General features: G+C 51.8%; 2 protein-coding genes across 2 annotated transcripts; one reads left to right on the forward strand and one right to left on the reverse strand.

Annotated features, from left to right (window-relative positions):
- Positions 1–379: 379 nt before the first annotated feature.
- TGME49_312630 (anonymous antigen-1, putative) lies at positions 380–19743 on the reverse strand. Its single transcript, XM_018782727.1, has 20 exons — positions 19039–19743; positions 17530–17662; positions 16801–16947; positions 14913–16176; positions 14025–14304; positions 13634–13803; positions 11662–13041; positions 10422–11205; positions 9848–10005; positions 9392–9599; positions 7761–8805; positions 6925–7414; positions 5884–6429; positions 5033–5138; positions 4424–4708; positions 3684–4015; positions 3104–3188; positions 2522–2726; positions 2013–2143; positions 380–1776 (listed from the first exon to the last, which is right to left on the reverse strand). The coding sequence occupies exons 1-20, from the start codon at positions 19052–19054 to the stop codon at positions 1622–1624; spliced, it is 7920 nt and encodes a 2639-aa protein (XP_018635466.1). The 5' UTR covers positions 19055–19743; the 3' UTR covers positions 380–1621.
- Positions 19744–22872: 3129 nt separating this feature from the next.
- Positions 22873–24998, forward strand: TGME49_312635 (hypothetical protein). The gene is made up of 3 exons (XM_018782728.1): positions 22873–23501; positions 24127–24421; positions 24800–24998. Exons 1-2 carry the CDS (start codon positions 23260–23262, stop codon positions 24188–24190), a joined length of 306 nt encoding a protein of 101 aa, XP_018635465.1. The 5' UTR covers positions 22873–23259; the 3' UTR covers positions 24191–24421; positions 24800–24998.
- Positions 24999–26252: the final 1254 nt, after the last annotated feature.

Raw genomic sequence — 26252 nt, forward strand, 5'->3', positions numbered from 1 at the left:
TGGAAACGGTCGTCTCTCAAGACGAATGACCGCATATTCCAAAGGTTCGTTCATCCCCAGTGGTTCACCACCATCTCCCTTGTTTCCACAATGCCCCTGTTGTACACTGCCCGGTGGGATGGGCGCCTTCACTCTGCTTTGCATTCCGAAAGCCTCTCAAGTGCAAGAACGGAGTGACAAGCGCTCCAGCGCCAGGACAGTCTCGGTCACGCCTCTCGCCAACACCTGTGTGGAGTGCACTAAACTCAGAACCTCATTTCATCTTGTGAATCCCTCTATCTCTCTCGTAAACACAGCGAATCCAATGAGTTCAGCATGTCCTGAAGTGAATGGGAGGTCTTGATTCACGCTGGGATCCAGGGGCATCAAGTCATGGGTCAAAGAGCTCGAGAACCCTGTCGCATGAGTTTCTGAGTCGCGTTGATCGTCTGATCCTGACTGTTGGCCGTTGCATCTTTCGACACCCGCGAAGCGCAACTCCCCGTAAGGAAACGGCACCACCGTAGAAAGCGACGGTGTCCGGTGAATCGAGGCAGGGCCTGAAGTGAGTATTACAAGTGGAGAAGCGCACGCGGCCTTCCGCGACTCTTGGAATCTACATTTACATACTTCAGGAACTGTATTGTCCCTGCGACCGGCAGTGTTCTCCGGCTACCGAAAGCCGTTAGGCGTGGTGCTAAGTGTGAAAGCAATGTGTGTGAAGGTGAGGAAAATCCTTTTTTCCAACACCTGATTGGATCCCCGTTTTTTGGAAACTTCACCTCTCCACATTTTTTTCGCTTTCTACAGATGTGTGTGTTCCGTCATTCCACCTCGTCTGCCGCTGTGTCCTCCGTATTCGCTGTATCTGCTTATATTTGGGATGCATGAGCGTCTTCGCGCGGAGTGACCGAACAGTTCTTGAAACAACAGAAGTCCATCGTTTCTAGTTCTTTCATGTACCCGGTAAAGCGATTTTTTCCACCTCACGGGGACAACGTTTTTCTCCCGCACCTGAGTAGGTTGGACCTTCTCGGGGAAGAAATCCAAAAATACACACAGAAAATCACCATTTGATCCATCGTTTCTTCTTTTCTGATCTCCTCCTCTCTAAAAGTCCCTGTCGCGCAACGCGTTGGGCTCTCGATGAGGGCGGGCGCTTGTTTTCCAAAAAAATAGCGAAGGCCTCTCTTTTGGAGCGCCCCTACGCTCTCTTCACGCATGAGGACGGTGTCGCGGTCGACTTGCATGCACAATGCCGCTCTACACCTCGTTTGTAAACATGTTCTCCACATCCGAGACTCACTTTCCACCCCCAAAGAGACCTCGCGGTCTCCTCACAAACACCCTCACAGAGTTCCACGGCGAACTCAGGGATTCTTTGCCTGCCACCGAAACCTTCTGTTCCTTGCTCCCTCGACGCGCATGCATGCTGCGTGCTCTCGAGTCGCTTCACCACGCAGTTCGACACTTGCCGAACTCCAAGGAAACGGGTCCACACCCCCTTGCTTCCCCGGAGACGACGAGCGCGCAAGTCTCCAGAGCTTCGACGCTCTTCAACCCTGGGCTCCCAAAGTCCGGCGTTGACTAGCATGCGGTCGCGTCCTCAGGCGCAGCGGCTGCCGGACTCCAGAGACTGCCCTTAAAAATTGTACGTTGCAGCGTCACGCCACTGCACCATCATCTCGACAAATGCGTCGCGTTCCTTCTGACTCTTCGCGACCATGGGCAGTTCAACGCCCTCGGGGAAATCGTCGTTTGGCGGCCCAAACAAGCACATCGTGAACTTCGCAGCAACTGAAAAAACAACACAGGAAAAGCATACATATACACATACATATATACCTATATACATATATATACATATATATACATATATATACATATATATACATATATATATATATATGTAGAAAGAGAAACGAACGGTGCCGTCGTATGGAAAGGGTGAGAGGAACTTGTCTACGAGCGCGAGAGCAGCTGTGGAAGCGCCGCTCTCGAGACGGAAAGGCATAAGAACCGCAATTTTTTACCTTTTCTCGGCTCCTTCTTCGCTGCTGCTTTCAGGGCAGGGTGGACAAGGCCCTTGGCAACGTTGCGAATACGCACGATGGGGATGCGGTTGTTGTAATCTTGGTCGTTGCCCATGCACCATTCAAAGACGCTGAGAACAACAAACGAAGACAGTCCGTCATTGGCAGATGCAGAGATCTGCGTCTCCGAAGAAGGAAGGCGAAGCGACAGACATGCTCCCCCAAGGAAAGAGTCACGTCCTCAGAGACCCTTCAGCACGGCTTCTTGCATGCAGTTGTGTTCCGAGGGGACTTCTCTTGGACAGAATTTCGTCTTCCTCCAGAGAAAAGCTATGCAAAGGGTAGTATCTAGCTTTTCCTCTGCCCTCCATACACCTCAAGATCCACACGCTCTTGTCGCTCGCCGTTATGTCTCTCTTCTCTCACCGCCACCCTAGTCACTCTCTCTCCTTTCCTTCTTTCTTCTCTTCTTCTCTTCGTCTTTCTGTCCTCCCGTCTTCTCCACTTACTTGAGATCCTGAGAACTGCGCCACCTGATCTCTTCCTTTTCTTTTTCGGGCAAGAAGACCTTGAGTTTCCCTCCCTTGCGCAGCGCCTCCTTGACGTTCGAAGGCAAATCGTGGACTCCGTTGGGGTACGGGTCGACGTTCCATTCTGTGAATTTGAAGTCCAGTTCAGTCACGGTCTTGCTGAAGGCGTCGAAGGGATCCTCGCCTGAAAAAGGAGCAAAAACGAAAAAAGGAAAATAGGGAGCCGACGACGCCCTCACAAACGCGGCCGCCAAGCTCTGCAGACGCGCGAGAAGACAACGAGGGTTGCAGACTAGAGAAACGCAATCCTTACCTCTCGATCACACAAGCACATGGAAAAAAAGGGAGCGGAGAAAAAGAGAAACTGAGATGATCCCTGAGAGATAACCGACGCTTATATGCTTTCACGGAAATCCCTATACCACATGAACGACCGACCCCACGGAGACCCTTACATGAAGACTCCTGCATGCAGTCTAAAATCATTAAACATGAAAAAATGCGTTCATAGGCATGTGAGAAGGTAACCGTTTACATGGTCGCAAGTGCTCGCGAACCTACCGGAAGACGCGGCTTCGAGCGTCGCGGCGCAAGTCTCTTTCAGCGCCTTTTCTTCAGGCTTCTTGGTCGCCATCTTGCCAACGCTCTGCAGAGAGAACAGAGAAATTTCAGCCATCTTCCTCTCGGCTCCTCGTCCACGACAGTGCAGTCCCCTCCCCCCACCATCCCCGTTTCCTCCGCTTCTGCTCACCACAGACGAAAACGCTCTTCTCTCTTCTTCAATTGCGCTGACCTCACTCATAAGCCACGCACATATACAAATATGTACGTACGTACATACATGCATACATACATACACATATACAAACATATACAAACATATACAAATATATATATATATATATATATATGTATTTGTATGTATGTAAGCAGCTATGGACGAAACAGAGAGATGGCTTCGCATGTATAAATTTAAACGCAGGACGCCTCCCCCTGCACCCACATGTGTGTACATCTGTACAAAGGGACCGCGTCGCTGCATCTGCACATCCAGGTGAAGTTTAAGGGCAGAGCGACGTCCACACCTGCGGCGCAAAAACGGACCCCGGACATCCCCAGTTTCTTACTCGACAGAACTTACGGTCTTGAGGGCGCTGAGGAGCGCGGAGGTTTTGATTTCCTCGTACATGTCTCCACTGGTCATGGCGATCGAGTTGATGATGACGCAGCTGAGCTGCATAGTCGTTCCCTCGCCTGCAAAGTTCGTCATGATCTGTGTGAGCACCTGCTCGATGCCGCTGCCGACCAGACTGCTGGTGCCCATCTGCTCTGAGGCGAAGTAGGCGGCCAAGCCGAGGCATACGCGCTGCAGGCGCAGCTGCTTTGCATGCGCCTCCACTGCCGCGCATGCACAGACGGCCTGCAGAATGGCGTCAATCATCACTTCGTCCATGCCCATCTGGTACCATCCACCTGAAAAACGCGAAACGCATGCGCCAAACTTCAGCTGCATGCACGCATCCATGTGCGAGTGGGATCAAGACTCCCGCGTTTCTCTGGAACAAACGCGCGAGGCGTGGAATCCAGAGATGGCGGCAAAGCGAAAAAGAGGGACTTAAAGACGCGTTATGCATACTTTGCACACTTTGCTTCTATATGCAAACATACATGCATACATATATGCGAATATACATATATATATATATATAGATATCCGTATGTATGCTTAGATACAGAGGTCCCCTGTCATATAAGCATAGGCACTCATACATAAGTATTTGCACGTACAGCGAGACAGAGTAAGGTCTTTTTTTGAAGCTAAAGTTGTTTGTGTTGCATGCAGAGAAGAGCATATAGAGACTCAAGGAGTCCTCTGTTTACCGTAGGCGGCGTTGGCAAGCTCATCAGGATCGGGCTCAGGGACCTCCATTTCCTCGGGGGGAGGTTCCGAGACGACTCCTGCCTCGTAGTCGGCCTGCGCCTGCGCATGCATTTGCTCAGCGCGCTGCTGGCACTGTGCATGCAACGCCTCGACGGCTGCTTGGCGATCCGCCTGGCTTCGAGTTGTGTAGAACAGAAGTCCGAGGAGGACGCGGCAAGCCTCCAACATCACCATCGGCTGGTTGATGGACTTGCAAATGACATTCGCAATCGTCGCGATACCGCCTACAAACACAACGCCTCAAGCTCAAACATATTCTCATATGCATGCATCCCTAGATATGCGCATATATGCATAAATACGCTTATATGTGCAGTTGAGGGCACACGCATTCACACCCATCAAGTACCTTCATCTGCATCTGCACACACACTTACACATACGTATACATACATATATATATACATATATATACATATAGATATACATATATATATATATATATATATATATGGATACATACATGTGCACTTTCATGTATCGTACATCTGTTTTCTCTTGTATACATATACATATATAATTATCAGAAACTGAACAGGTTTCCTTACCGGCATTGCAGTATTCGAAAGCGAGTTCCTCACTGCGGACAATGCGTCTGGTGCATCGCAGACCACCGACGACGAGATCGGTCACTTCGTTTCCTTCAGCGTCGACCTGAGAGAAAGACATTTCTTTCGGTGAACACTCTAGAGGGCTTCCTCTGAAACAAGTTCCCCCTCACCGCTCACCCTCGGAAAATTCAGAGAGTGCATGTCAACCGCCTCTGTCAGTCCCCCCAAACAACGCACTTTCTAAGTGAGTTCCACAGACGAAAACAAAACATTTCCCTCCACAGGGATATGCATATGTACATATATGCACCTTTACATGCAGATATCATATATATATATATGTATATATATATATATATATATTTATATATATATATGTATATATATATATTTATATATATATGTATATATATATATATATTTTTATATACATATATATATATATATATATTTATATATACATATATATATATATATGTATATATTTGTATGTATATGTATATATGTACGTATGTGCATGAAAATTGACATATCGCTGTGTGCTTGGTTTTTGTATGTCCATCGTTCTGAGACCTTTTCTTCAGTTGTTTCAGAGACGAGTTCGGCATTCGGCACGCGTCTCTGAACCCTCTGTCTGTGGTGCTATCGAAAGAAAAATCCCTTCCTCCCGCTCCTGAAAACCCTTGGAACGCGGAGAAGTTTTTCTCTTCGTTGAACCGACGAAGACGCGGCCTCCGTCGAGTGCAGTCCCAAGCGGCTTCTTCGCGTGGAAGGCGCAGCAAAAAGTTTCCTCGTCTTGTCTTTGTTCCCCCTCGCGTGCAGCGCTGCTTGTCTGCAGCCTGTCTCACCTCGACGCATCCGACAAGGATGGAGAAGACATCCGCGTCCATCATCCTTTGAATGGAGTCTTTGACGGCGCTCTGAATGCCGAGCAAGTGAATGCCGAGCGTGAGGAGGCCGACGTCGTAGTCGAACTGGTGAATCAAGCGAATCGTTGTTTCGATGCCTCCGTTCGCGGCAAACGCTTCTGCGTTTTCTTTCAGACGGCAAAGACTGGCCTCGATGTCGAGCAGGAGCAGCAGAGCCTTCGTGTCTGTTCGTCCCTGCTTGGCGACCGCCATGCAAGGCAGCAGGCAGACTCCAAACTTTCGCATGTTGTTCTCTTCGTTCTCCATCACGAGGTTGACAAGTGTACGGCACCCTGTCTCCAGTTGCGCGTCGGGGAACGTCTCACTCAAGTTGCTCAGCCATGTACTGTACGCGTTCTCGATGCCGGCGTCCAGGAACGGCTGGATGTTCGGTGTGTACAGCGACAAGTTGCTGATTGCTTTGAAAACAGACTCCAAACAGCGAATTGCCGTCTTCTCCTCCGACCCGTCGTAGTTCGACAGACCCTACACGCAGCAAAGAAGCGAGCGCGGAGCAGCATGTAAGTTGACGCAGTGGAGGCGAGAACGGAGGAGGTTTTCGAAGAAAGATGTGGAAAAGAGTTGGAAATGACCCAGACAAATCAGACAGGATGTGTGGTAAACGCACCGACTTCCGAGCAGTCTACACTCTTTGGGTTCGAAGATTCGCAGTCTGCCCTTCGACTCTCAGCTTTCAAGCGCTAGCACCCCAAAGCGGCCTCCCAAACAGCGTTTCTTCACCGACACAAGCACTGCCCGCAGTCGAGGAACCTTCCCTTCCCGTTAGCTGGGAACGCGTCGGATCCACATTGCTGTGGCTGCGGTGTCTGTCCAAGTCGGCTGCGAATCCGACGACCGATGAGGCGTTTCGACAAGTCGCACTGCAGCTTTCAAGACAGCTTTCAAGACGTTTCGCCGCCGGACAAGTCGACAGTTCTTCCCCCGACCCAAGCTCTGCAAGGCGGCCCCGCTGCGACGCACCTTGACGAGAGCAGCCGGTGCTCCATTGGTTCCGAGAAGTTTCTTCATGCTCTCGTTTTTGTAGAGCAAGTTGCAGAGCAACACTGAGGCGGCGTTGCAGACGTCGTATTCGTGACCGCGGTCGTTAAGAACTTTCACATTCAGCGCCGGGCCTCCGAGCTTGGAAAAGATCTCGGTGTTCTTCTTGTGTCCAATGCAAATGTTGGCGAACGCGAGACAGACGTTCGTCACCACTGGCGCCGTATTGGGCTTCGGCAGCGCCCGTTGGAGCAAGTCTGTGCATGCGGCAATGCCGTTGAGCTCTCCAATCTTCGTCTTGATTTCCGGAACCACTGCAAGACTTCCAAGCAAGAACAGGACGTCGGGAAGCAACGCCATGTCCGCGTTCACATCCGAGATGATGCCGATCAGACGCTGCAGGACGTTCGCCTTCAACAGCTCCTCGACATGCGCGTCAGACACAACGCGGCGCATTGCGCGGAAAACGAATCTGCAGAGAGGCGCCGCGCAGCAGGCACAAAGAACCTGGGTGTCTGTATCTCAGAGCTGGAGTCCGATTCGTCTCCTACGGAGTAGCACGAATGTCTCTCGGAACGAAGGTGAGAAGTCGTCAGGAAAAGCGAAGACGACAGCGACAGCACTTCACGAAGAAGAACCTGAGAAAAACTAACTTCGAAAAAAACGAGAACAGTCTCAATACAGAGAGAAGATAAGAACACAGAGGAAGAAACGAAGAGAACAAGACAGAGAAGAAGAAAAGAAAGAGAAGAAGAAAAGAAAGAGAAGAAGAAAAGAAAGAGAAGAAGGAAGAGAGGAGAGACTGCGTGTTTGTTTACCTGAGCAGTGTTGTGGTGTATGCACCCTTGTCGTAGTCGTTCCACGAGTTGATGAGTTCCGTCATGATTGGGGTCTTGTTATACAGATTTCGGTTGATCGCAGTTCTCTCAACAAGGAAATATCTGGCGCACAGATGTTCTTCTTTCCGTTCGTTGGGGAGACCGGACTTGTTGATCTTCGAGCAGGCTTCCGTGACGAGAGCAGGGCATCCCTGAATGCGCGCGGTGTCCTGCGCCGCGGGAGGAAACTTGCAGAAGGCTGTGAGGGCCTTGACCGCGTACAAGACGATCTCTGGGTCGGCCTGTCCCTTGATGAGCGCGAGTTCCATCTTGGAGAATTCGTTCGCTTGCAGGAGTTTGACGTTTGCAGAAGTCGCGGCGAGAAGTTCGAACGCCATGTTGCCATACTGATGGTCGGCGCCCATCGCAGTCTGGTGGTCGAGCTGCTCCTGATTGTACATCCCCATTTGCGAGACGAGGAACTCGACTTCTTCCTGCAGAATCGCGACTTCGCTGATCGCCACAGACAGACCCTGCTGCACGCGCGAGTTGAGCAGGTCGTACACATCCTTGCAAGTCTTCTCTCTGGGCTGGTCGTCCTCCATCGCCTGCCGAATCATCGCGACCTTCTCGCTGAGCTGCGTTCCAAAGTCTTCTCCGTAGTACGCAGCCAAGTTCTCGACGCCCTGCAGCGTCTCCTCCAAGCCGTACACCTGCAGCAGCTGACGCCCATTCCCCTCTTGCGACACGAGCTGCAGCATCAAGTCGCAGAACGTATCCGCACACTCTGCATCAGTTTGGATCGCAGTCGTCGCTTCGGTGCAGAGCTTCGGCACAGCCTCTTTCACAGTCCGCGCGGTCATGTTGACGTCGGCCATCGACAGACCCTGGAGCGCGCGATTCACTTCCTTGATCACAGTTGGATTCTCGCCAAACTCCTCAATCGCTTGCAGAACGACCTCGAAGCCGTTGAACTTCTCCATCTCCCCGGTCAACCCCGCTCCCCCAGCAGCCAACAAAACGCAAGCCATCGCTGCGTACAGGCCTGACGACATCAGACGAAACGCAGACGGAGCACACACGCATCTATACACATCCATATACATACATACATATATATATACATATATATATATATATATATGTATCCCGATGGGTACAACATACTTATATATGTCTGTAAGTACGTAGAGATCGGCGAACCGATCTAGACGTGATATATATATATATATATATATATTTATAAATGTGTATTATACAAGTATATATGCGCATTTGCGTAGGTCTCTCCTCTTACAGAGAGACGTATTAATAGCTCTGCGTATCTATCTAAAAGTAACACATACGTATCTGTTTGGATCGATGCATTTATGCCTGCATGGGCGTTTACGTCTTTGAGTGTACAGACAAGAGTGTGAACACATGACTTCTGAGTCTCTTTCGACGTATCTCTAAAAGCTGAAGAGTGATACAGCGCAAGTTTGTCTTGCCAGGAAGGGCATGTGGTTTCTGCAGCTCATGCGCTTCCTCTTCTGTGCATGCAGTTCCAGCTCTCCTGTGGAGGTCAACTGTCCACGAAGAGAACGGTGAGCAATGTTCGCGGGTGTCTCTCTGTGGCTGGCGAGACTTGCCTGCACGCTCTTCGTCTGAGAAGCGCTTCTTGTCGTCCTCGGCTTTCAAGCTCATCGTCAGTTTCTTCAGAGCTTGCTCCTGGATGAGCGCGTCGTTGTACGCCTTGCTCAGAAGCATCTTTTCAATCATGTGCATGTGCGCGAGCTGACGAGCCGACGAAGAGTTCGAGCCCATCAACGCGTCGCAATCGCGCAGAACAGAGCCGTCCTAAAGTAAAAAAACAAATGGCCTTCAACCTCGAATGACCAAGCTGCAGTGCACCGTTTTGAGTGCTCCCCGCAGGGATGGAGCGAAAAAAAGGGAGCGAGGAGCGAGAGAGGAGGAGAGATGAAGAGAGGTGAAGCGGAGACTCAGAAGAGAGGAAGGAACGACGGAGAAAGAAATGTCACGAGGAAGAAAAGACGCGTCTGGAAGCGCCTCGCGACATGACTATTTTCACTTTTGCAGAAGCGTACCGCCAGCGTAGGCAGAGGTTCGTATCCAGCCTGAGAGAGAGTGTAAGCGAGCGCTCCAAGAAATTCCATGCCTGCGCAAACGACCGCGTCGTTGTTCTGATGCTGCTGCATGAGCAAGACGGTCAGGGCCACAACGTCTCCACTCGATCCGCTCATGTCTGAAAACAAATCGCGTTCCAAGAAAGTTTGCACTTGAAGGCGTTTCCAGACCTCATGTCGCACTTGCCGGCTGCACTCCTATCTCTCACGTCTCTTCTGACGGAGTTTCGGCACGCTGCTTTCTCCTGATGCTTTAAGCGAATGCGCAACACACGACAGTAACCAAGAACTACAAAGACCCAAACATGCTGACCCGCATATCTATATCTACATATATATATATATACATATATATATATATATGCATATTTATATATCTGTATATATAAATATTTGTAGGTATCTGCATGTCTCAACACGCAGACCCATATATATATATATATATATATATATATATATACAATCGACTTCTCAGGGTGCTCGTTAGTCTGGCGCTTTCAAGTTGGAGGTTTTCGATCCGCGCGGAGAGTCCTACTTTGCACGATGAGTCCGCAAGCGGTGGGGTCTTCGGCGAAGTACCGGAGGAACTCGAGGACGCGTGCGACGGTCTCGGCATCGTTTTTGTGCATCTCGAGCAGCGTATAGGTCTGCGGCAAGAACGACGGCGCCACCTCGACCATAGTCGGCATGCAGTACGCGTTCGCGCAGCATGCCGTGAAGGTGCGGTACGCAGGGCCGAGGAACTTCTTGTTGGCCAGGACGGTCTCTCCGGCGACCATTCCAGCGAACTGAGCGAGCATGCCTGAGGCCGCCACGGCCCAGGCGCCGTACGGGTCATCGGCGTCGTCGAAGCACCGGTCGCAGAGACGTCTGCAGACGAGAGCGACGTTGCCTTCGAGTCTCTCACTTCCAGGGTACGTCTGGAGAGTCGCGACGAGGCTACCGAGGCACTTCTCGGTGTGCTGCAGCGCGTCTCTTGGGTCCTCCAGAGGCGCCGCGAGGAACACGGCCAGTCGGCCGCAGAGAATATCCACCGTCTGCGCCGTATCTTCCGCGCCGCTTTCCACCGTCTCGATGATCTGCAGCATCAGCGACTTGATCTGTTCGTCGGCGCCCATCTTCGCGAACAGTTCGCCGCCCAAACGCGTGACTGCTTCGCTCTCGCTATGCACGCGCATCGCGTCAGCCACTTGCTCCATCACTCCGAGCTCCCGCAGGACCGCACGATCTTCAGACGTCGCCAGTTTGTTCAATACGTCCAGCAGATGCACCACTGCTGTCTCGTTGTTCTTCTGCTTCGTCAGCGCAGCCGTCAGGACCTGCGGGTGACGAGCAGGACAGTTCGGCGCGAGAGACGCACGAGAGAAGGTGGAGGCGAGATCCGGCAGACCGAAATAGAGAGAAGGAGGAGCAGCAGGAGAGAAAAGAGACAGAGCGAACGCCGCAGATACAAACGAAAAACGAGGAGAGAGACAGGAAGGAAGCGGAGAAAAGAATGGAGCAGACAGGAACGGACAGAAAAGGAAGCTCGAAACGAGACAGAGAAAACAACGCTGCGTGGAAAAAAGCTCGACAGAAAACTTCCCGAGAGAAGAGACACTGCGACCCAAAGAATGGCTGTCTCTTTCAAAAAAGTGACACGACCTCAATATGCAGGCCATACCGAACACCCTCATGTCTCTCTCTCCCATCTCCTTCCTCTTCCTCTTCTCCTTCTGCACCCTCCTCTTTCTCTTTCTCTCTCTCTCTCCCCTTTCTCTTCTGTCCGTGTTTACCTGAGCAGGGAAGCGGACGTCGTTGTCGTAGAAGCGTCGCAGATCTTCGAAGGCGCCGAGCAGCGCCAAGACCTCGGCCGCTTGGACGGTGAGCTGTTCGTCGTCTCCGTATTCGTCGATGATTCTGAAGAGCGCAGTGACGGCGCCTGCCTCGGCGATCTTGTTCGCCATCGTGGCGTCGTTGGTGATTTCCACCAGTTCCTGGAGCGCGCGCATCGCGACGAGCTTGTTGTCTTTGCTCGGGTCGTTCTGAATGACAAACACGAGCTTCTGGAGCAGCGACTCGAAGGCAGGTTGCGCCGTTAGCATCTGGACGCGCTCGGGCGTCGTCGCCATAGCGGCAAGACACGCACAAGTCGCTCCGAGGACGGGAGCGCTGTGCGGGAAGCTGTCGATGCCGACGCACAAAGTGCTCACAAAGTTCCTCTCGAACGCAAGTTCGGCCGACCGCTTGTCGCTCTTCAGCAAAATCCGCAGCGCCTCCAGGCAGTGGATCGCAGCCTCCTCCGAGTACTGGCTCTGCGGGGCCTTGAGCGACTCGTACAGGCTGATGAGTGTCGCGACGTTCCCCGCCTTGATCAGTGCGTTCCGGCCTGACCGCGTCGACGCCACCTGCTCCATGGCATGCGCGCATTCGCTGACGGTGGCGTCGAACAAGTCCTTTCCGAGAATGTCGTAGTCAGTCACGGCGAGTGCGTCCTGCTCGTGAGCGGAGATGTACTCCTGGTACTTGCACATATGGGCGCCAATGCCCAGTCGCGCGGCGATCTTCGCGCCCTCCGACGAGATCAGCAGTTCGTTCAGCGCCGCCAAGTTTTCGTGGAGATGCGGGAAGTTGTTTTTCTCGCAAGCGCTCGCGCACTCGTTGAGCAGCTCCTGAATCTCTGTCTCGAGCGCGTCGGTCGGCATCAGCAACGCCACCAACGGCGCAATCGTCCGCTTCAACTCCTTCGACTTGGCATGCGTCCGCATCGCTACCTTCAGCGCCTGCAGACAGTTGCACTTGCGCAGTGTCTCCCCGACGTTCGAGTCGATCTTCGCGCTCGTCGCTAAGACCGTGAATCCCGCGATCTGCGCGTCCAAATACATCGGCGCGCGCGTCAGGTACTGCACCACGGCGTTCAGGCCGCCAGTCCGCGAAAGAATCGCGACGCCCTCGCCGCCGTCGCACTGCGCCAGGTAGTTCAAGGTCTCCAAACAGTTGAGCTGCGCGCGCCGACTGTCGGGGTACTTGCGCATGACTCGCAACACGCTCTCGATGCACCGCTCCAGATTCTCCGCTCCCGTAATGCGCATCGTCGCCGCGAGGTCCCGAAACGCCGCCGTGTCTGCGACCAAGATGTTGTTGTCTGGCTCCTCCAACTCAACCACGCGCTTCACCTTGAGAAAAAAGGAACGAGACGCGGAAAACAACGAGAGAAAATGGAGAGAGAGACAGGACAACTCGACGACACTGACCCAAGAGAGGATGGAGAGAACACGAGAAATACGAAAAAACAGAGAATAATGAGAGCGAAGGCCAACCAGGAACACAGATTCCGCGACGGTTTCGTTGTTGCTTTGGAGAGATCGAAAGTCCGAGCGAAGAGCGTGCAGGACGAAGACGTCTCTCGGGAACAGGAGGAAACGAAACGAATGCAGAAACAGAAAGAGGGAGAAGGCATCCCGGCTCTCCAAAATCGTTCCTGCCATGCACTCAAAGCAAAAAGAAGATGACGCCGAAACGATTGAACAACGTGTGTATATACGGATCAATACGCTACAAAAACGTGCAGACAACCATACAGATGAAAAGGCAGATACAGAGACTCGGAGCCTCTACAGAGACAAGTCAGAGATAGAGAGATATGGGCTCACAGAGACAGCTGTGGATGTATCGCAACAGAGAGAGACGAGAGGGAGCTGACACAGAAAAGAGGCCTGAGGGTCGGTTCTGCCTCGGTTTCTGTTTCCCTGGAAGCGTTCCACGTACTTGCGGGAGACAGGCAACATCGCACATAGCGGCAAAGCAAGACGTCAAGTCTCCATCGCCGCTGATCTTCATGTTTTTCACCGTCTTCAACGCAGCTTTGATGATGCGGTTCTGGCCTTCAAATCGCGAGCACTCGATCCAGGACGAAATGCCGGCCAAGATGGTGTCCGCTGAACAGCAAAACGCACGCAGTGTTGCCGCCATGAGAAGTGAAGAAAAGGTACGAGAACAGCGCGCGGCGCCTCTTCCAGTACAAGCCCCTCCCTACGAGCCTCCCAATGTGTACACGGAGAAGTCTCGCCTCCTATGCGTCTCTCTCCCCAAGTGGAGATCTGTCCTGCTCTCTCTACACGGCTGGGTGCTGCGAGGGGAACGCGTTCGCTTGTCTCACATGCATTTTTTTCTTCAAAGATTTGCCGGAGACTGGGGACGCGCGAAAGACCTGAGATGGCGGCGAGGACTCTGTACACTCCGTCGGGGTTGCCACGAGCCGTTTGAATTGCAGTGTCCAGAACGTTCAAGTGACGCGCGCAGTCGTCCTCCGTCGCGATGCGCGCCAGACAATGGACGCCAGCGCTGATCAGCAGATCATTGCCTTCGTGCTCCAACATCGCAGCCAGAACCGCGTCGACGCAAGTTCCGTCGCTCATGTACGTCTTCGCATCTGAAACCTGGAGATCGGAAAACCGGGTGACATCCATCGATAAAAAAAATCGGAGACTCGGAGCCTGAGACCCTCGTGCAGACGAGAAGAGGAACGATCACGTCGCGAAGAACGCACGACGCAGAGGACGCAATGGGAACAGGCAGCGTGGAGACACCTGGTTTCGCCCACAGAAGAACTCGGGTGAAACGCACTGTTCTCATCTCTCACCCAGACAGAGACACAACTCGACGACGCACCCCCACAGTGTACAAGTATTGATTGCATGTGATGGCGGAGATCTTGAGGATTTTGGACAGCATCCTCGACGCGTTTTTCCGGTCTCACTCGTCGACATTGCACCCTATGAAACGACGAACTTCGTCCCTGCATCTATGTTAACCGAAAGTGAAACTCCTTTCTTTATCTCTTTCTTTATCTCTTTCTTTCTCGTTTTCTTTCTCTCTCTCTGTCTCTGTGTGTCTCTGGTGCTGCCCCCTTCTTCCGTTTGCTCTGTCCCTGGACGCCTCAAATTTCCTCCCAGTGCCTCGTCTCTCTGCGTTTGCTCTGCGTTTTCTGTGTGTGTGTGTCTGTGTCGAGCGAAATCGGCTTCTGTATGCGTCTCCGAGTGCGTACTTCTGAGAAGTTGTCGAGCAGCTGCACGGCGAGAAGGGCGACTTGTTCGTTGTTGACGTTGGCGTTGAGAGAAGCGATGACACCCTGAATGCCGCCGTACTCGCTGACTCCGTGCAGCGTGGTGAGGCGGGGAACGAGTCTGTTGAGCGCTGAAATGGCATGTTGTTGGTAGGAAGCATCCGCAGTGTGGTACTGGCAGCAGAGCGAGCAGATTTCGGCTGCCTGGTTCTGCAGCATGTGCTCCTGGATCTCCTCGTGCTGCGACCCTGTTGCGACGAGCTCCATGGCGAGTGCCGCGATCTCTGGGGACTCCACATTCTGGTAGAGAATCGGGAGGACCGTCGCGAACGTCTGATACTGGACGATCTCGTGGGCGAGACTCTCGCGAGAGGCGAGGGGAACGAGCGCCATGCAGAGCGCGCCGAGAGCCTCCATGCTCTCGGTGCAGTAGGAGACGGCCGTGCAGAGCGTTGCGACGCCGCCCGCCTGGACGATGGCGTCGACGTTCACGGGATTCGACGCGATGCGCGCCAACATCTTGGCCGCGCCGCTGATCATCGATGCAATCTTCTCGGGATTGCCTTCCATCTGCGGTAGCCCTGAGTTGATCAGCTCGATCAACAGCGGCACACCACCTGCGCGCACAATCTCGTCCGTGAACGAGCTGATGTACGACATGCTGCCGAGGGTCACGAGAGCCTCGTCGTACTCCGCCGAGCCTGCCTCCGCCGTCTTGAGTGTGTTCAGGCACTTCTGCAGCTGCTCCGGTCCGATCATCGCCGCGAGCGCAGAACTTCCCTTCGCGGAGGCGCTCTTCCGGCCTCGGTACTTGTCCATCAACGCAATGCACTGCGGGAGAGTCGTCGCGTCCGTGCACTGGTATCCCGCCATGTAGCGCACTGTGTCGAAGGCGCCCTCAACCATCTCGACTCCGGCGTCGGACAAGTCGCCCTGGTCCAAACAGTACGTCAGGAGGACGCTCGTGCCACCAGCGTTGTACAGCGCAGTCGATCCCTCCGCCGTCTCTGCGGCGATCGCGAGGGCCGCCGTGACGCGCTTCGCCGTCTTCATGTCCAGCGCCGTCTTCGTAAAGATCGACAACATCCCCCCTGCCAGCGACGCCCCGTCGACCGGCGCTCCTGCACGCTTCAGGTTGTCAACGAAGTTCATCGAGTCTTCGATCGTCTGCGGATCCGTCGGCGAACTGTTCACCACGGCCACAATCACGGGGCTACCCTCGGAGTGTACGCGCGCGATGTGCGCCCTGGAAGAACGCGCAGCAGTGCACACAAAGAACCGGTGCACAAAAAAGGCGGAAGAAAAAAGATGCAAGCCGCGCGCAGAACCGCAAACACGCAGCCGAGGAAACACAAAAAGCGACAGCTTAAAAAGGAATTCTTCCTCTCACAAAAGTGAAACAAGAAAAATCCTTCCCTCGCCCCTCATCGTACCGAAAGGCAAAGTTCCAGACAAATACACACAACAGAAAGGACCCTGGACAAGCACACACACATGTGGAGATACGCACATATGCATGCGTCGACGATGACAGAGAAGTGAACGCATCCATACATACATACACATATATATATATATATATATATATGCACATATACGCAGATACACATATGTAGATAGAGATGGATTGGTCAACATACTGCATCTATGTGTCTGTGAGAGTGAAGACTAAAACACACAGACGGCAGTGCATACAGATCCACGAAGGAAAGAGAGGAACTTAGATCTTTTCCTTGTCTATACAAAGAATCTATTTTGAAACAAACGGATGCGAAAAGGATCTCGGAAAGAAGCGAAAAGGACCTCTAGAAGAAGAAAGATCTCTCAAGGGAAAAAGAGATCTTTGAAAGATCTTTTGCAAGAGACTCACGGATCCATTTCTTCCTTGATGGCAACACTCATGGCCCAAAGGACGCGCGAGGCGCAAAGCATCAGGTCGTCATCGTCGCTGAAGGTGGTGACGGCAGTCTGGATGGCCGACAGCACTCCTCGATCCAGTGCATCCAAGGCATTTTCCCTGAAGACGCATTTTGTGAAAAACGCAATTTTCCACGTGTGTAAACGTGTTCATATATCGCTCGAAAACTCGAGGCAGACGCCGACGAACGAGGGAATGTCTCCCGCGGGAGGCGTCTACCCCCGCGCGAGTCAAGCTGAGGTGTACATACACTCGACATCCAAAAAAAGAATCAGGACTTCAAAACTAAAAGACCCCGGAAGACGTCCACATGTTTACGTTTTCCCTCGCATCTCTCGACGTGCGGATCACAACGGTACAGAGATGTACCACATTTCCATCTCTGCAGGTGCGAGATCAAAATGGTATACGTAGTGTATAGGTGTGTGCAGTTGTTTGACTCTATGACTGAGGAACTTAATGAAACCATTTACGTCACTCATAAAGAACAGAGATTTAGACGACGTGTACGTACTGCGCAGCGAAACCGAGACGCAGATATAGGACGTCAGAGATGCCGATTCACTGAGAGGAGGAGATGGAGAACTGACCGCAGTCGAGTTTTCACACATCCGCCTCGAGGGGGGGAGAGACATCTGGACAGATCTCTGAATCGCACTTTACTTGAGGGCAGAACCTTACTGGTAAAGCTGGTTAGACGGACTGCAAAAATCCGCGAGCGAACGCAGTCCGAAAAGCAACATGCGCTTGAACGTTTGGTGTTGGATGACCGACTGCACAGCAGTGGCGACCCCCGCGTCGGGGTTACGCTTGACTGAGGACAGAAATCGCAGAAACAGAGACGTTTTCTGAAGGCGAAAAAGGGAAAACAAAGACGAGGAAAAAGTACATACGGAACAATCGACATCGAACAGGACTAGACACTTCCCCAGATGTGCAGAAGGGGAGAAGAGCGTTACAGCGAGTCCTTCAGCGTTTCGAAACGCTTCGAAGCATCTTGTGCATCTGCTGGAGATCTCGAAGGTTTCTTTCATCTCCGCTTGGATGTAAAACTCGACTGCTACCGCTTTAATTTATCCTAAAATAAAAGTATCAGGGCGAATGAGGAAAAAGGGTGACCTACGCACGCAAAGGAAAAACCACCACGTGGAACACCCACGTCTCCGTGTCAAAACAGGAGCAAAGATTCGGAGGAAAAACGATAAAAAAAACGAAAGAGCCGCAAAGGAAAAAGTGGAGTCGGAAAAAGAGAGGAAAGAAAAGACGAGACAACGCGAGACAGACTCCGACCGACAAGAGCAACACAGCGTTAGACAACATGTTTTGAGGTGTACGCGGAGACAAAGGGTAGACAGAGAAACAAAGAGACACTAAAAAGAGGTGCAGACATTGTGGACAGAGGAAAAGTTCTTGCATCTAGCACACGGAACCGAGTGGTCTTGGAAATTCAGCAAAAGGTTAAACGAAGACTGGGTGCCTTAGTGGAACGCGTTCTTACAACCAATGTACGCGTTCGGCTATGAAACTCAACTCCAAATCTTTCCCAGAAAGGACTTTTTAAACCCAGTGGAGTGTCTACAAGTGCGATGATCTACACACATGTCTCAGAGAGGCGAAGTAGAGAACGCGCATCTGATTAATATAGTACAGCGCGCACGAGACCGCACCCCAGATAAATAAATACATCTTGAATAACTGTTCATTAGCGGCTAGGTGACAATCAAACATTTCAGTTGGGATGGGGCATGTGTGACCGGAAACGGAAGAGGCGCGAACAGCCGACGGTCGCCGAAAAATGTCGAATCTATCTCTCTCTATATATATAGTCGAGTTTTTTCGAGAGACAGGGATTTGAAAATGTCTGAACGATCACCTGCCCGACGGCAGAAAGTCCTTCAAAAGGTATAGAGCTAACGTTTGTGGTTGTAGAGGCATTACGCTATCTCTGGGCTGTACGATATAGGCGCCTTTCGGCTTGTGAACCCTAAACCAGTAGTCCAACTCGTAGTATATTCTACCCAGAGAAACGAGCGGGCATCCAGCGTCTCGCGGCCATGTTTTTAGCGAGAAAAGACACAAGAAGACTCCGAAGAGGACTGGGGAATATTCGGGCTGGCACAAGTAGCACAGAATCGAATACCGCGGGTAAGAGCCGAGTTTTCTGAGGTCCACGCGCAGATAGAAAAGTACCTTTTCCAATCGCCATGATGCAGAGAACACGGCGAGCCTGGTTGTTTCAGCAAAGAAGGAAACGGTTGAAAGAAAATGCAGTTTCCGAAAAGGAAAGAAATCGTCCAGGTCTTGAGACTGAAGTTGGGTCTTGGCTGGACTACAGGTGGCGCGGCATTTCTTGTGACAAGCTGCTGCTGGAGAACGACGTGTTCCGTAGTGAAGCGGACGAAAAATGCCGAAATACTTTTCGTCAGAAGGTCCAAGAGCGCGACGTGAAAACTTTGAGATGCTTGCGTTTTCGTGGGTTGACGTTTGCAAGTTTACGAACACAAGAGCGACAAAACCTCGACGACGGTACCCCGCCAGGCGAGGTACGGAAGGGAAACGAGAAACGCGTTTTGTTCTAACGATGAAGGTGGTTTCGAGACGCCCAGATCTTTCGTTAGCGAAAGAACACCCCCCAAAAATTGCCCAGAAACCGTTACTAGGTCTCGGCTTGCGAACTTTTAACGCGACATACACGTGGATAATTTTCTGCCGCGGGCGGGACGCTGTTGGCTTCCGAGAGTCTGCACTGCTCGGCGTACTTGTCAACGTACGAGAATGGAAAACCAATCGGTGTCGAGATATAGAGCACCTTTTTCACGTGCAGAGCAACGCAGCGCATTACTACACAGAATTCGCTCGGCGATTCGCGGCGACCGGCCTTTGGAAAACGGCGAGCGTACCTTGCGTGTGCCAAGCAGTCCATACGGACGCGAATCGGAAGCTCGGCCCAGGCAGCCAAGCACTGCTCGTTCTGCGTCGTTGAGTACCTTACCGCTCGACAGCCGGCAGCGCTTCTCCCCACCCTCCGCTTTCTCTTGCATGTAGACAGCCGCGGCGCTGGTATTCGCCTTCAGCCCAACAGGGAAGGCGGCAGGCCGTAGCCCGAAGATTCGCCGCAGGAAAACTCGGCGCAGCGGAAGATGTGTTTTTCTTCAGCTGAGCAGCCGCGGAAATCTTCGAAACGCAGCCAGACGCAGGCTGCAACGGCAGATTCTGCAACCGTGTCAGGCTCTAAAGCGCTTCCAAAAGCAGGAAGCCACCCCTAAGAAAAGGCGAAATGGCGCCGACGGCGTTTCCCCTCGCGCCAACGGCGTTCGTGTGGAAGACGCGATTCGGATCCGCCGTTCACAAAACCAGAAGGCAAGTGTGTGTCTGCCGCCGGTGGAAAAACGGCGACACAAGTGGTGTGTAGCCGCCTGTGGTGACATCGCAGGTCCACGCAGTTTCCTGTCATCTGCGTGACACCGTTTCTGTGCAGTTTCTGTCCGGAACCTGGGATTTTTGAGTTTCGCGGCAGAACGGGCTCATAGGACCCGTTTTTCTACACTCCCATGAAGAGTAGAGTCACGACAGATGGATCACGAGCGTGTATAAATCCAGATACCGCCCGGCTGACGCTGAGGAGTCCGTGGTTTCTAGCGTAGGGGCGGTGCCATATACTGTGGCTGGTCACGGAGGCTGCTTCTCGACGTACCTTCCTTGTCAACCGGGAAAACGAGCAGCGTATAAGCTTTCATGTAGTCGGAACAATATAGTATGGGTCAGCGAGGAAACGTAGCGTCCATAGAGCACTTGTTGTGTCTGTAGTAAAAGGATGGTTTAGCTGGACGTGCATCAACGGGCAAAACCTTACAAGGCATTAAGCATGCAAGGTCGCCCAAGAGGTGCTCCGCGAAAAGCGATCAGGTGTCCGATCGGGTGACAATAAGCGGGCAGGACTAGTTATATATAGGCATATATACATTGAATGCAGGAAGCCGTGAACAAGAGGCTAAATAAGCGGGACTCCTGCGAAACCATTCGACAGAGCCAGTGCGATTTGGTCCCCTGAGAAGATCGCCAGTCTAATTTGAAATATCTTCTCCGATGTTAAGACGCAATGCACCCCTGATGCAAGACAACTGTAAGCCCTTGGCAAATAGTCCTGTCAGGTCATGCACGCTGACTGCAAGTCAGCGAACCATGCGTATGGTCTCAACGAGGCGGCATTTTTTGTGTAATTTCCACTTCGTTACGCAGTGCCACCGGCTCTCATACGCAAACACATGGTATCCATGAAAAAATGTGGTGCGTCAGTGTCAGAATTGCGCCGTGGGAAGACACAAGAAGAAACTGCCCAATCGTGAATATAGTCTGCAGCCTAGTTGGTAACAAGGACTCGCGTCAAGTCAGCTTTCGGGAGTTTCTAAATGGCCAAGCTTCAGGACCCGTGAACCGCTTCCCTTGCATGTTTGACAGTGTCATCGGAGCGGGACAATGCTAGGCAACAGCAGATCGACCCTCGAAGCCCCCTCCATGTGGAGCCTCGTGAGAAACGTGAAGCTCATTGGAAAAATCGCGAAAAAATTGGAAACACGATATCGCCGTTCATCCAGTCCGCCGTGTGGCCGGGCTTGTCAGTCTGTTGAATCGTCATTCCGGCAATTCAGCACAACTTATTTGCTTCAGGAGACGTGTTGGTTCGCCCTATCTGCTTACGGCATACTGATGCGTTTTCGCCTGATGATGCAGCAGTAGAGATGTATAGCTATCAACAAAAACAGAGGTTCTCCTCGATTGACACGACTTCTCGCCAATATCGTTTCTTTGAGCGATCCTCGCTCCGAGTGCTGGAACGGAGTTCCGTGTTCGACCTGTGAAGATCGATTCTAGAACTTTTTGACTTCGACGCAGAGGGCGCCGTACCAATTAGTCCACGGTGAGAGGTAAGCGTAGTCTTCCAGGAATGAGAGCAAAATCCCCGAAAGATCGACGGAACTTCGCCGTCTTGATCGCTGACTCGAAGCCAGTGTCCGGATCATAAAAAGCTGCGCATGCAGCTTTTCTTGTAAACGCCCCTCAAAGATCCCACAGCTGCGAATAAGCCCTCCGATACTTTTGCAAATTGGCCTGACAGAAAAGTTGAGGCGTTTGCCTTTGACGGTTTTTGTCTCCGTTACCATCACGATATGGACTCGTCTGGCAACCTGCTTTGAGTCTTGTTTCCTCACATCAACTACGACGCAAATCTTGTCGCTTGTCCTGTTGAACTATTTGCTGGCTTTAGGCGAGTTGTTATTTCACTCGGCGAAGCAGTGCGAACCCCGTCACACTGATATTTTGATGAACTGCGTCTCCCAGTGTCTGAACCCGACGAAGCATGGTTTTCTAATGCTAGCCTTGCTCCGATGAAGCCTTCCGCCCCTAAGAGACTAAGAACCGACTAATGCGATGACTTTGATGCTCGTCTCACCAAAGAGTTGTGAAGAAGCAATCCAGTATCGTCATTTTGTATACTCGCCTGGAGGAAGGACCCACGCCGCTCAGGGTTGTGAATCGCTACGTACAGTGCCGTCTTGTTGAAAACTCTTGGTACGACAGAAGCCAACAACGTCAGCGTAGGGGTACACGAGTGTTTTGTTTTCCAGCGGAATGGACCAAGACAGAAAAATGACGCATGATAAGCGACAGCCGTTTCTGGGGCGGTAAACGCTTGTCAGTTCCTCTTGATACCAGCACCGCTACCCATTTTGTCAGTTGGGTCCACCGTAGTATCATCTTGGTACCAAGGTACACGTGGAATGTGTTTTTTTGCCGGTTACTCTGAAACGTCAGTGTAAAATGAGATTGAAGAATGGGAACCGCGAGCTCCAAAACGCAGGACGGCTTCCCACAGCGGATGCCAGAAGTGCCAGAGTTCCCTCTGAAAGCGATTCTCCTCGGAAGTCCGTTCAGTGGCCGTTCATGCGTGTTCGACCGGTAGGTCCCGCAAGACCGCTGAAGGGAGTACTTTGATACCCATTTCGTTCAGCAGAGTGAAATCGACACAGAAAACTTGGAAGCAAGCCAAGAGATGTACTGAATATCGATTTGCGTTTTTAAAGCAGCGCGAAAATAGCAAGCAACAAAGCAGCAGCCCCCAAAACAACCGGGTGCTGTCGCCATACCAAACTTGCCTCGCTGCGTTGTTCGTATCGAACTCTACCATCCCACCTTCGAGTTTGTTTAACCTTCCTGCACAAGTAAATGCAACAGTGTGGTGCACACTAATTCACGTTTCAAGACGAAGGTGCAGCGTGGATTTAAGACATCATGAACTGGTCCTCCGAAAGTGCAGCTACTGCGGAATGTCTATCCAGGAAGAGACTGAGCGGTTTAGTGAACCCGAATGTGGCATGTCGCGTTCGATGCTTTCATTGACGCCATCAAAAGATGCCAATATCTCTTCACCGCTTCTACGGTCTTCGATCAAAAATTCTCGTGCAAGACCGTAGCCAACTGCGACTATGTTTAGCACTGTTTGTTCTCCACGACTTGTCAGGTACATTAATAACAGGTTTGACTACCAAAGCACTACCAGTCCGTCCAGCCTTCGGATTGGTACCAAGGTCTGGCTTCTGTCTGATCCAACGGCTGGCATTGCTTTCCTCAATCTGTGGGACACACCACGCGAGGTTAGCTACGACACACTTCTTGAATGTATCCACGTATAATCCGTTCTCTTCGAAATAGACTATTAAATCGACCAGCTTTTGGAGCTTTTGACCTGCCCTCCGACCGCTCCCCCCATGAACCGCCCAACACTAGAAGGTGCACATGCACGAGAGCAACTGCCTGTTCAGAGAGCGTCCTTTTCGTTAGAATACTTTCTTGGAACTCCCGTCTCGAACTTCAGCGACAAACTGTACCGGCATGCGGCTCACAATTCCCTTGCACCCCAAGTTTTAAAGATTCTTCAGTTGGCAGTTGGGGAATTGCCACTCCCGCGGCCATTAAAGGTGGATTCTGTACCGTTGAGTCCTCCTTAAGGGTACTACAGAGACACTACCGCAATTGGCACTGAACACGTCGAAGACTGTTTATCAGTTTCCCACTGTCAAGTCATTAAAACGCGAGCAGCGCGCTCGGGTTTGAGATGCGGCCCACCAGTAAACGCTGAAGCGACTGCTTCCTTTCTTATGTTAAGTAGCGCAAACAGTGAACAGAAAAACAAGTATAGCAGGAACGAATCTCGGTCACCGTGTCTGCTTCTTGGAACGCACGTATTCTAGAGTCAATTTCGCGTGTTATGCTCGTCAGGTTTCTCCCAAGACAGGCGGACCGGGATTCTGGGCTGGTGCCAAGATTATTTTCATTTGCGTGAGCGGCAAAGAGGTGACGAATGTTGAAGATGAAGTGGTCAAATGGACGACTTCGTCTGTCGTACGCCGCGCGTACGAAAAAGACGGAGCCATCGTCTGCGTTCTGATCACGAAGGCGGACGCACTTCAGGAAACGCAGCAACTGACAATAACGGAAGCCATGAATCGTCTTATCCGTACTCCCGGCCTCGCTGTGGACACGTGGACATTCTGTTCTGCAAAAGACACGAGAGGTGCGCCTTCTTTATGAGAAAGGACCCACGCTGTCTGCGGCGTTGTCGCACTCGTATTGCTCGCATCTGGTGCTGTGGTTCAACAATAGCAGTGGGCATTGTATGGTAGCCTTCTTTCTGAACAGGATTAACAAGAAAAGCCGGGCCGCAGAGAAAGGGGGGCAACGCTGAGCCTGTCGTATGGTAATTGACTACGAACAAGAGCTGTACCTGGGAATTCGTTTTGTGCTTCGCGACCTATTAACGTAGCAGAATCGACGAAAAAGGACGGGTTGAAAGCTAGACTTTGGAAAATGCCCACCTTTCTGAATGTCTTACAATGCCAAAACAGTGAACATCCAACCCTGTTGTGTGACTGTCTCTATTGACTGTCTACAGGGCTTCAGGGGGCGCAAGATGTAATTAAACTTCTTTTCTACGAGCATGTGAAGAATGAAGCTAGAAGGAAGAGAAGGGAACGCAGAAATTCACGAACTCCCAGGTCGTTTGTTGGCGCATCTGAGACGATCCGCCAGTCGATTGTGAGCCTGGCAACACGGACCTATGAAGCGTCGCTCAAGGAGATGGCGAAAAGCGAAAACAAGGATCGGGAGCGGAGCCATCATGTCTTCATGCAGTGATCAAACTGGGTGATTTGTCAGAGCTGTTTCAAGCTTCCCGCGTGTTGCGAGTCTGTCCGGAAACCGGGAAGACTCCTGGAGCGCTCGAAACGCTCACCACCACAAACGCTTTTATCTGGACATCTATTTCTCAAGAAAAGGAGCTTCTGGACTGCCTCACAGCAACACCCAAAGTGTAGAGCCTATTGATGCAGCAGCGGATTCTTAGCAAGAAGCTGACGAGAAACAACAAACGCTGGTATGACCGACAGAATAAACAGAAACGTGGAAAAGCACATACGAGAGCTGTCTGTGGGATCCTGCGTCAAAGAACAAGAATCTTGTCAAGTGACCCTTCAGATACGCTCTGCACCAGGAAACCTTGCTGCTGAGGACAGGAGCCTACGTTGCTACACAGAATATCTAAGCAGACCAAATTCTCCCAAGAAAACAACCTCATCATGCACTTATGGACAGCAGCGTGACACCGGAACAAAGTTTCCCTACGGTCGCTTCTTCGATTTTTTTGTCAGAACGGGTCGACGGCCCCTCGTTCTGGTCGCCCGTCACATGCCAGGGATAGCTAGTTAGGATCACGGTTTGAGGCAGCATGACATCAGCTGTCCTAAAACAGGTTCTGTGTGCTCACTCGGATTTAGACTGCTCCATTTAACGAGAGACACAAAGCAGCTGCAGTTTTTTCAGATCGCGAGTCTGTGCACTCGGCAGGTCCTTTTCAGAGCAGTCGAAAGCATGCGAGAATCCCTGCTTGTCTGGGTGCAAGAAAGCTGGAGCAACATTGTGAGGAGCAGGCATTTATTAATCATTCCTTGGCAGATCGTTTTTACTCTCCTCCTCAAACTGATTCGTAGGGGTCCCGCCTTTGCACAGGAAACGCCTATTTTGGGGACCCCTCTCGTGTTTAGATACACTCCAGAAACATCTAAAACGTCGTCTCTCAGGCAGGTCTTTGTTCAAAAGCGCATCCACCTTCCACTGTGTTAGCCTGCCCGTCTCTGAGTAGGACTACCGCTTTCATATCGTTGATTCATGCTTCATCAATGAACATTAAGAGGGGAACAATCGACAAAAGAAGACGCATGCCCCGCATTCTGTGCTCTACCAAGAGGGGTGAGAGCACACTCCAGTGCACGGCATTCAAAGAGCTCCCACCAAAGTTGGTTGGCAGTCCCGCGGTTCCCCAGGAACAGAGAAACGCGACTCAGATGGAG

This window comes from Toxoplasma gondii, chromosome XI (assembly GCF_000006565.2).
Source record: "Toxoplasma gondii ME49 chromosome XI, whole genome shotgun sequence".
NCBI classification, from domain to species: domain Eukaryota; phylum Apicomplexa; class Conoidasida; order Eucoccidiorida; family Sarcocystidae; genus Toxoplasma; species Toxoplasma gondii.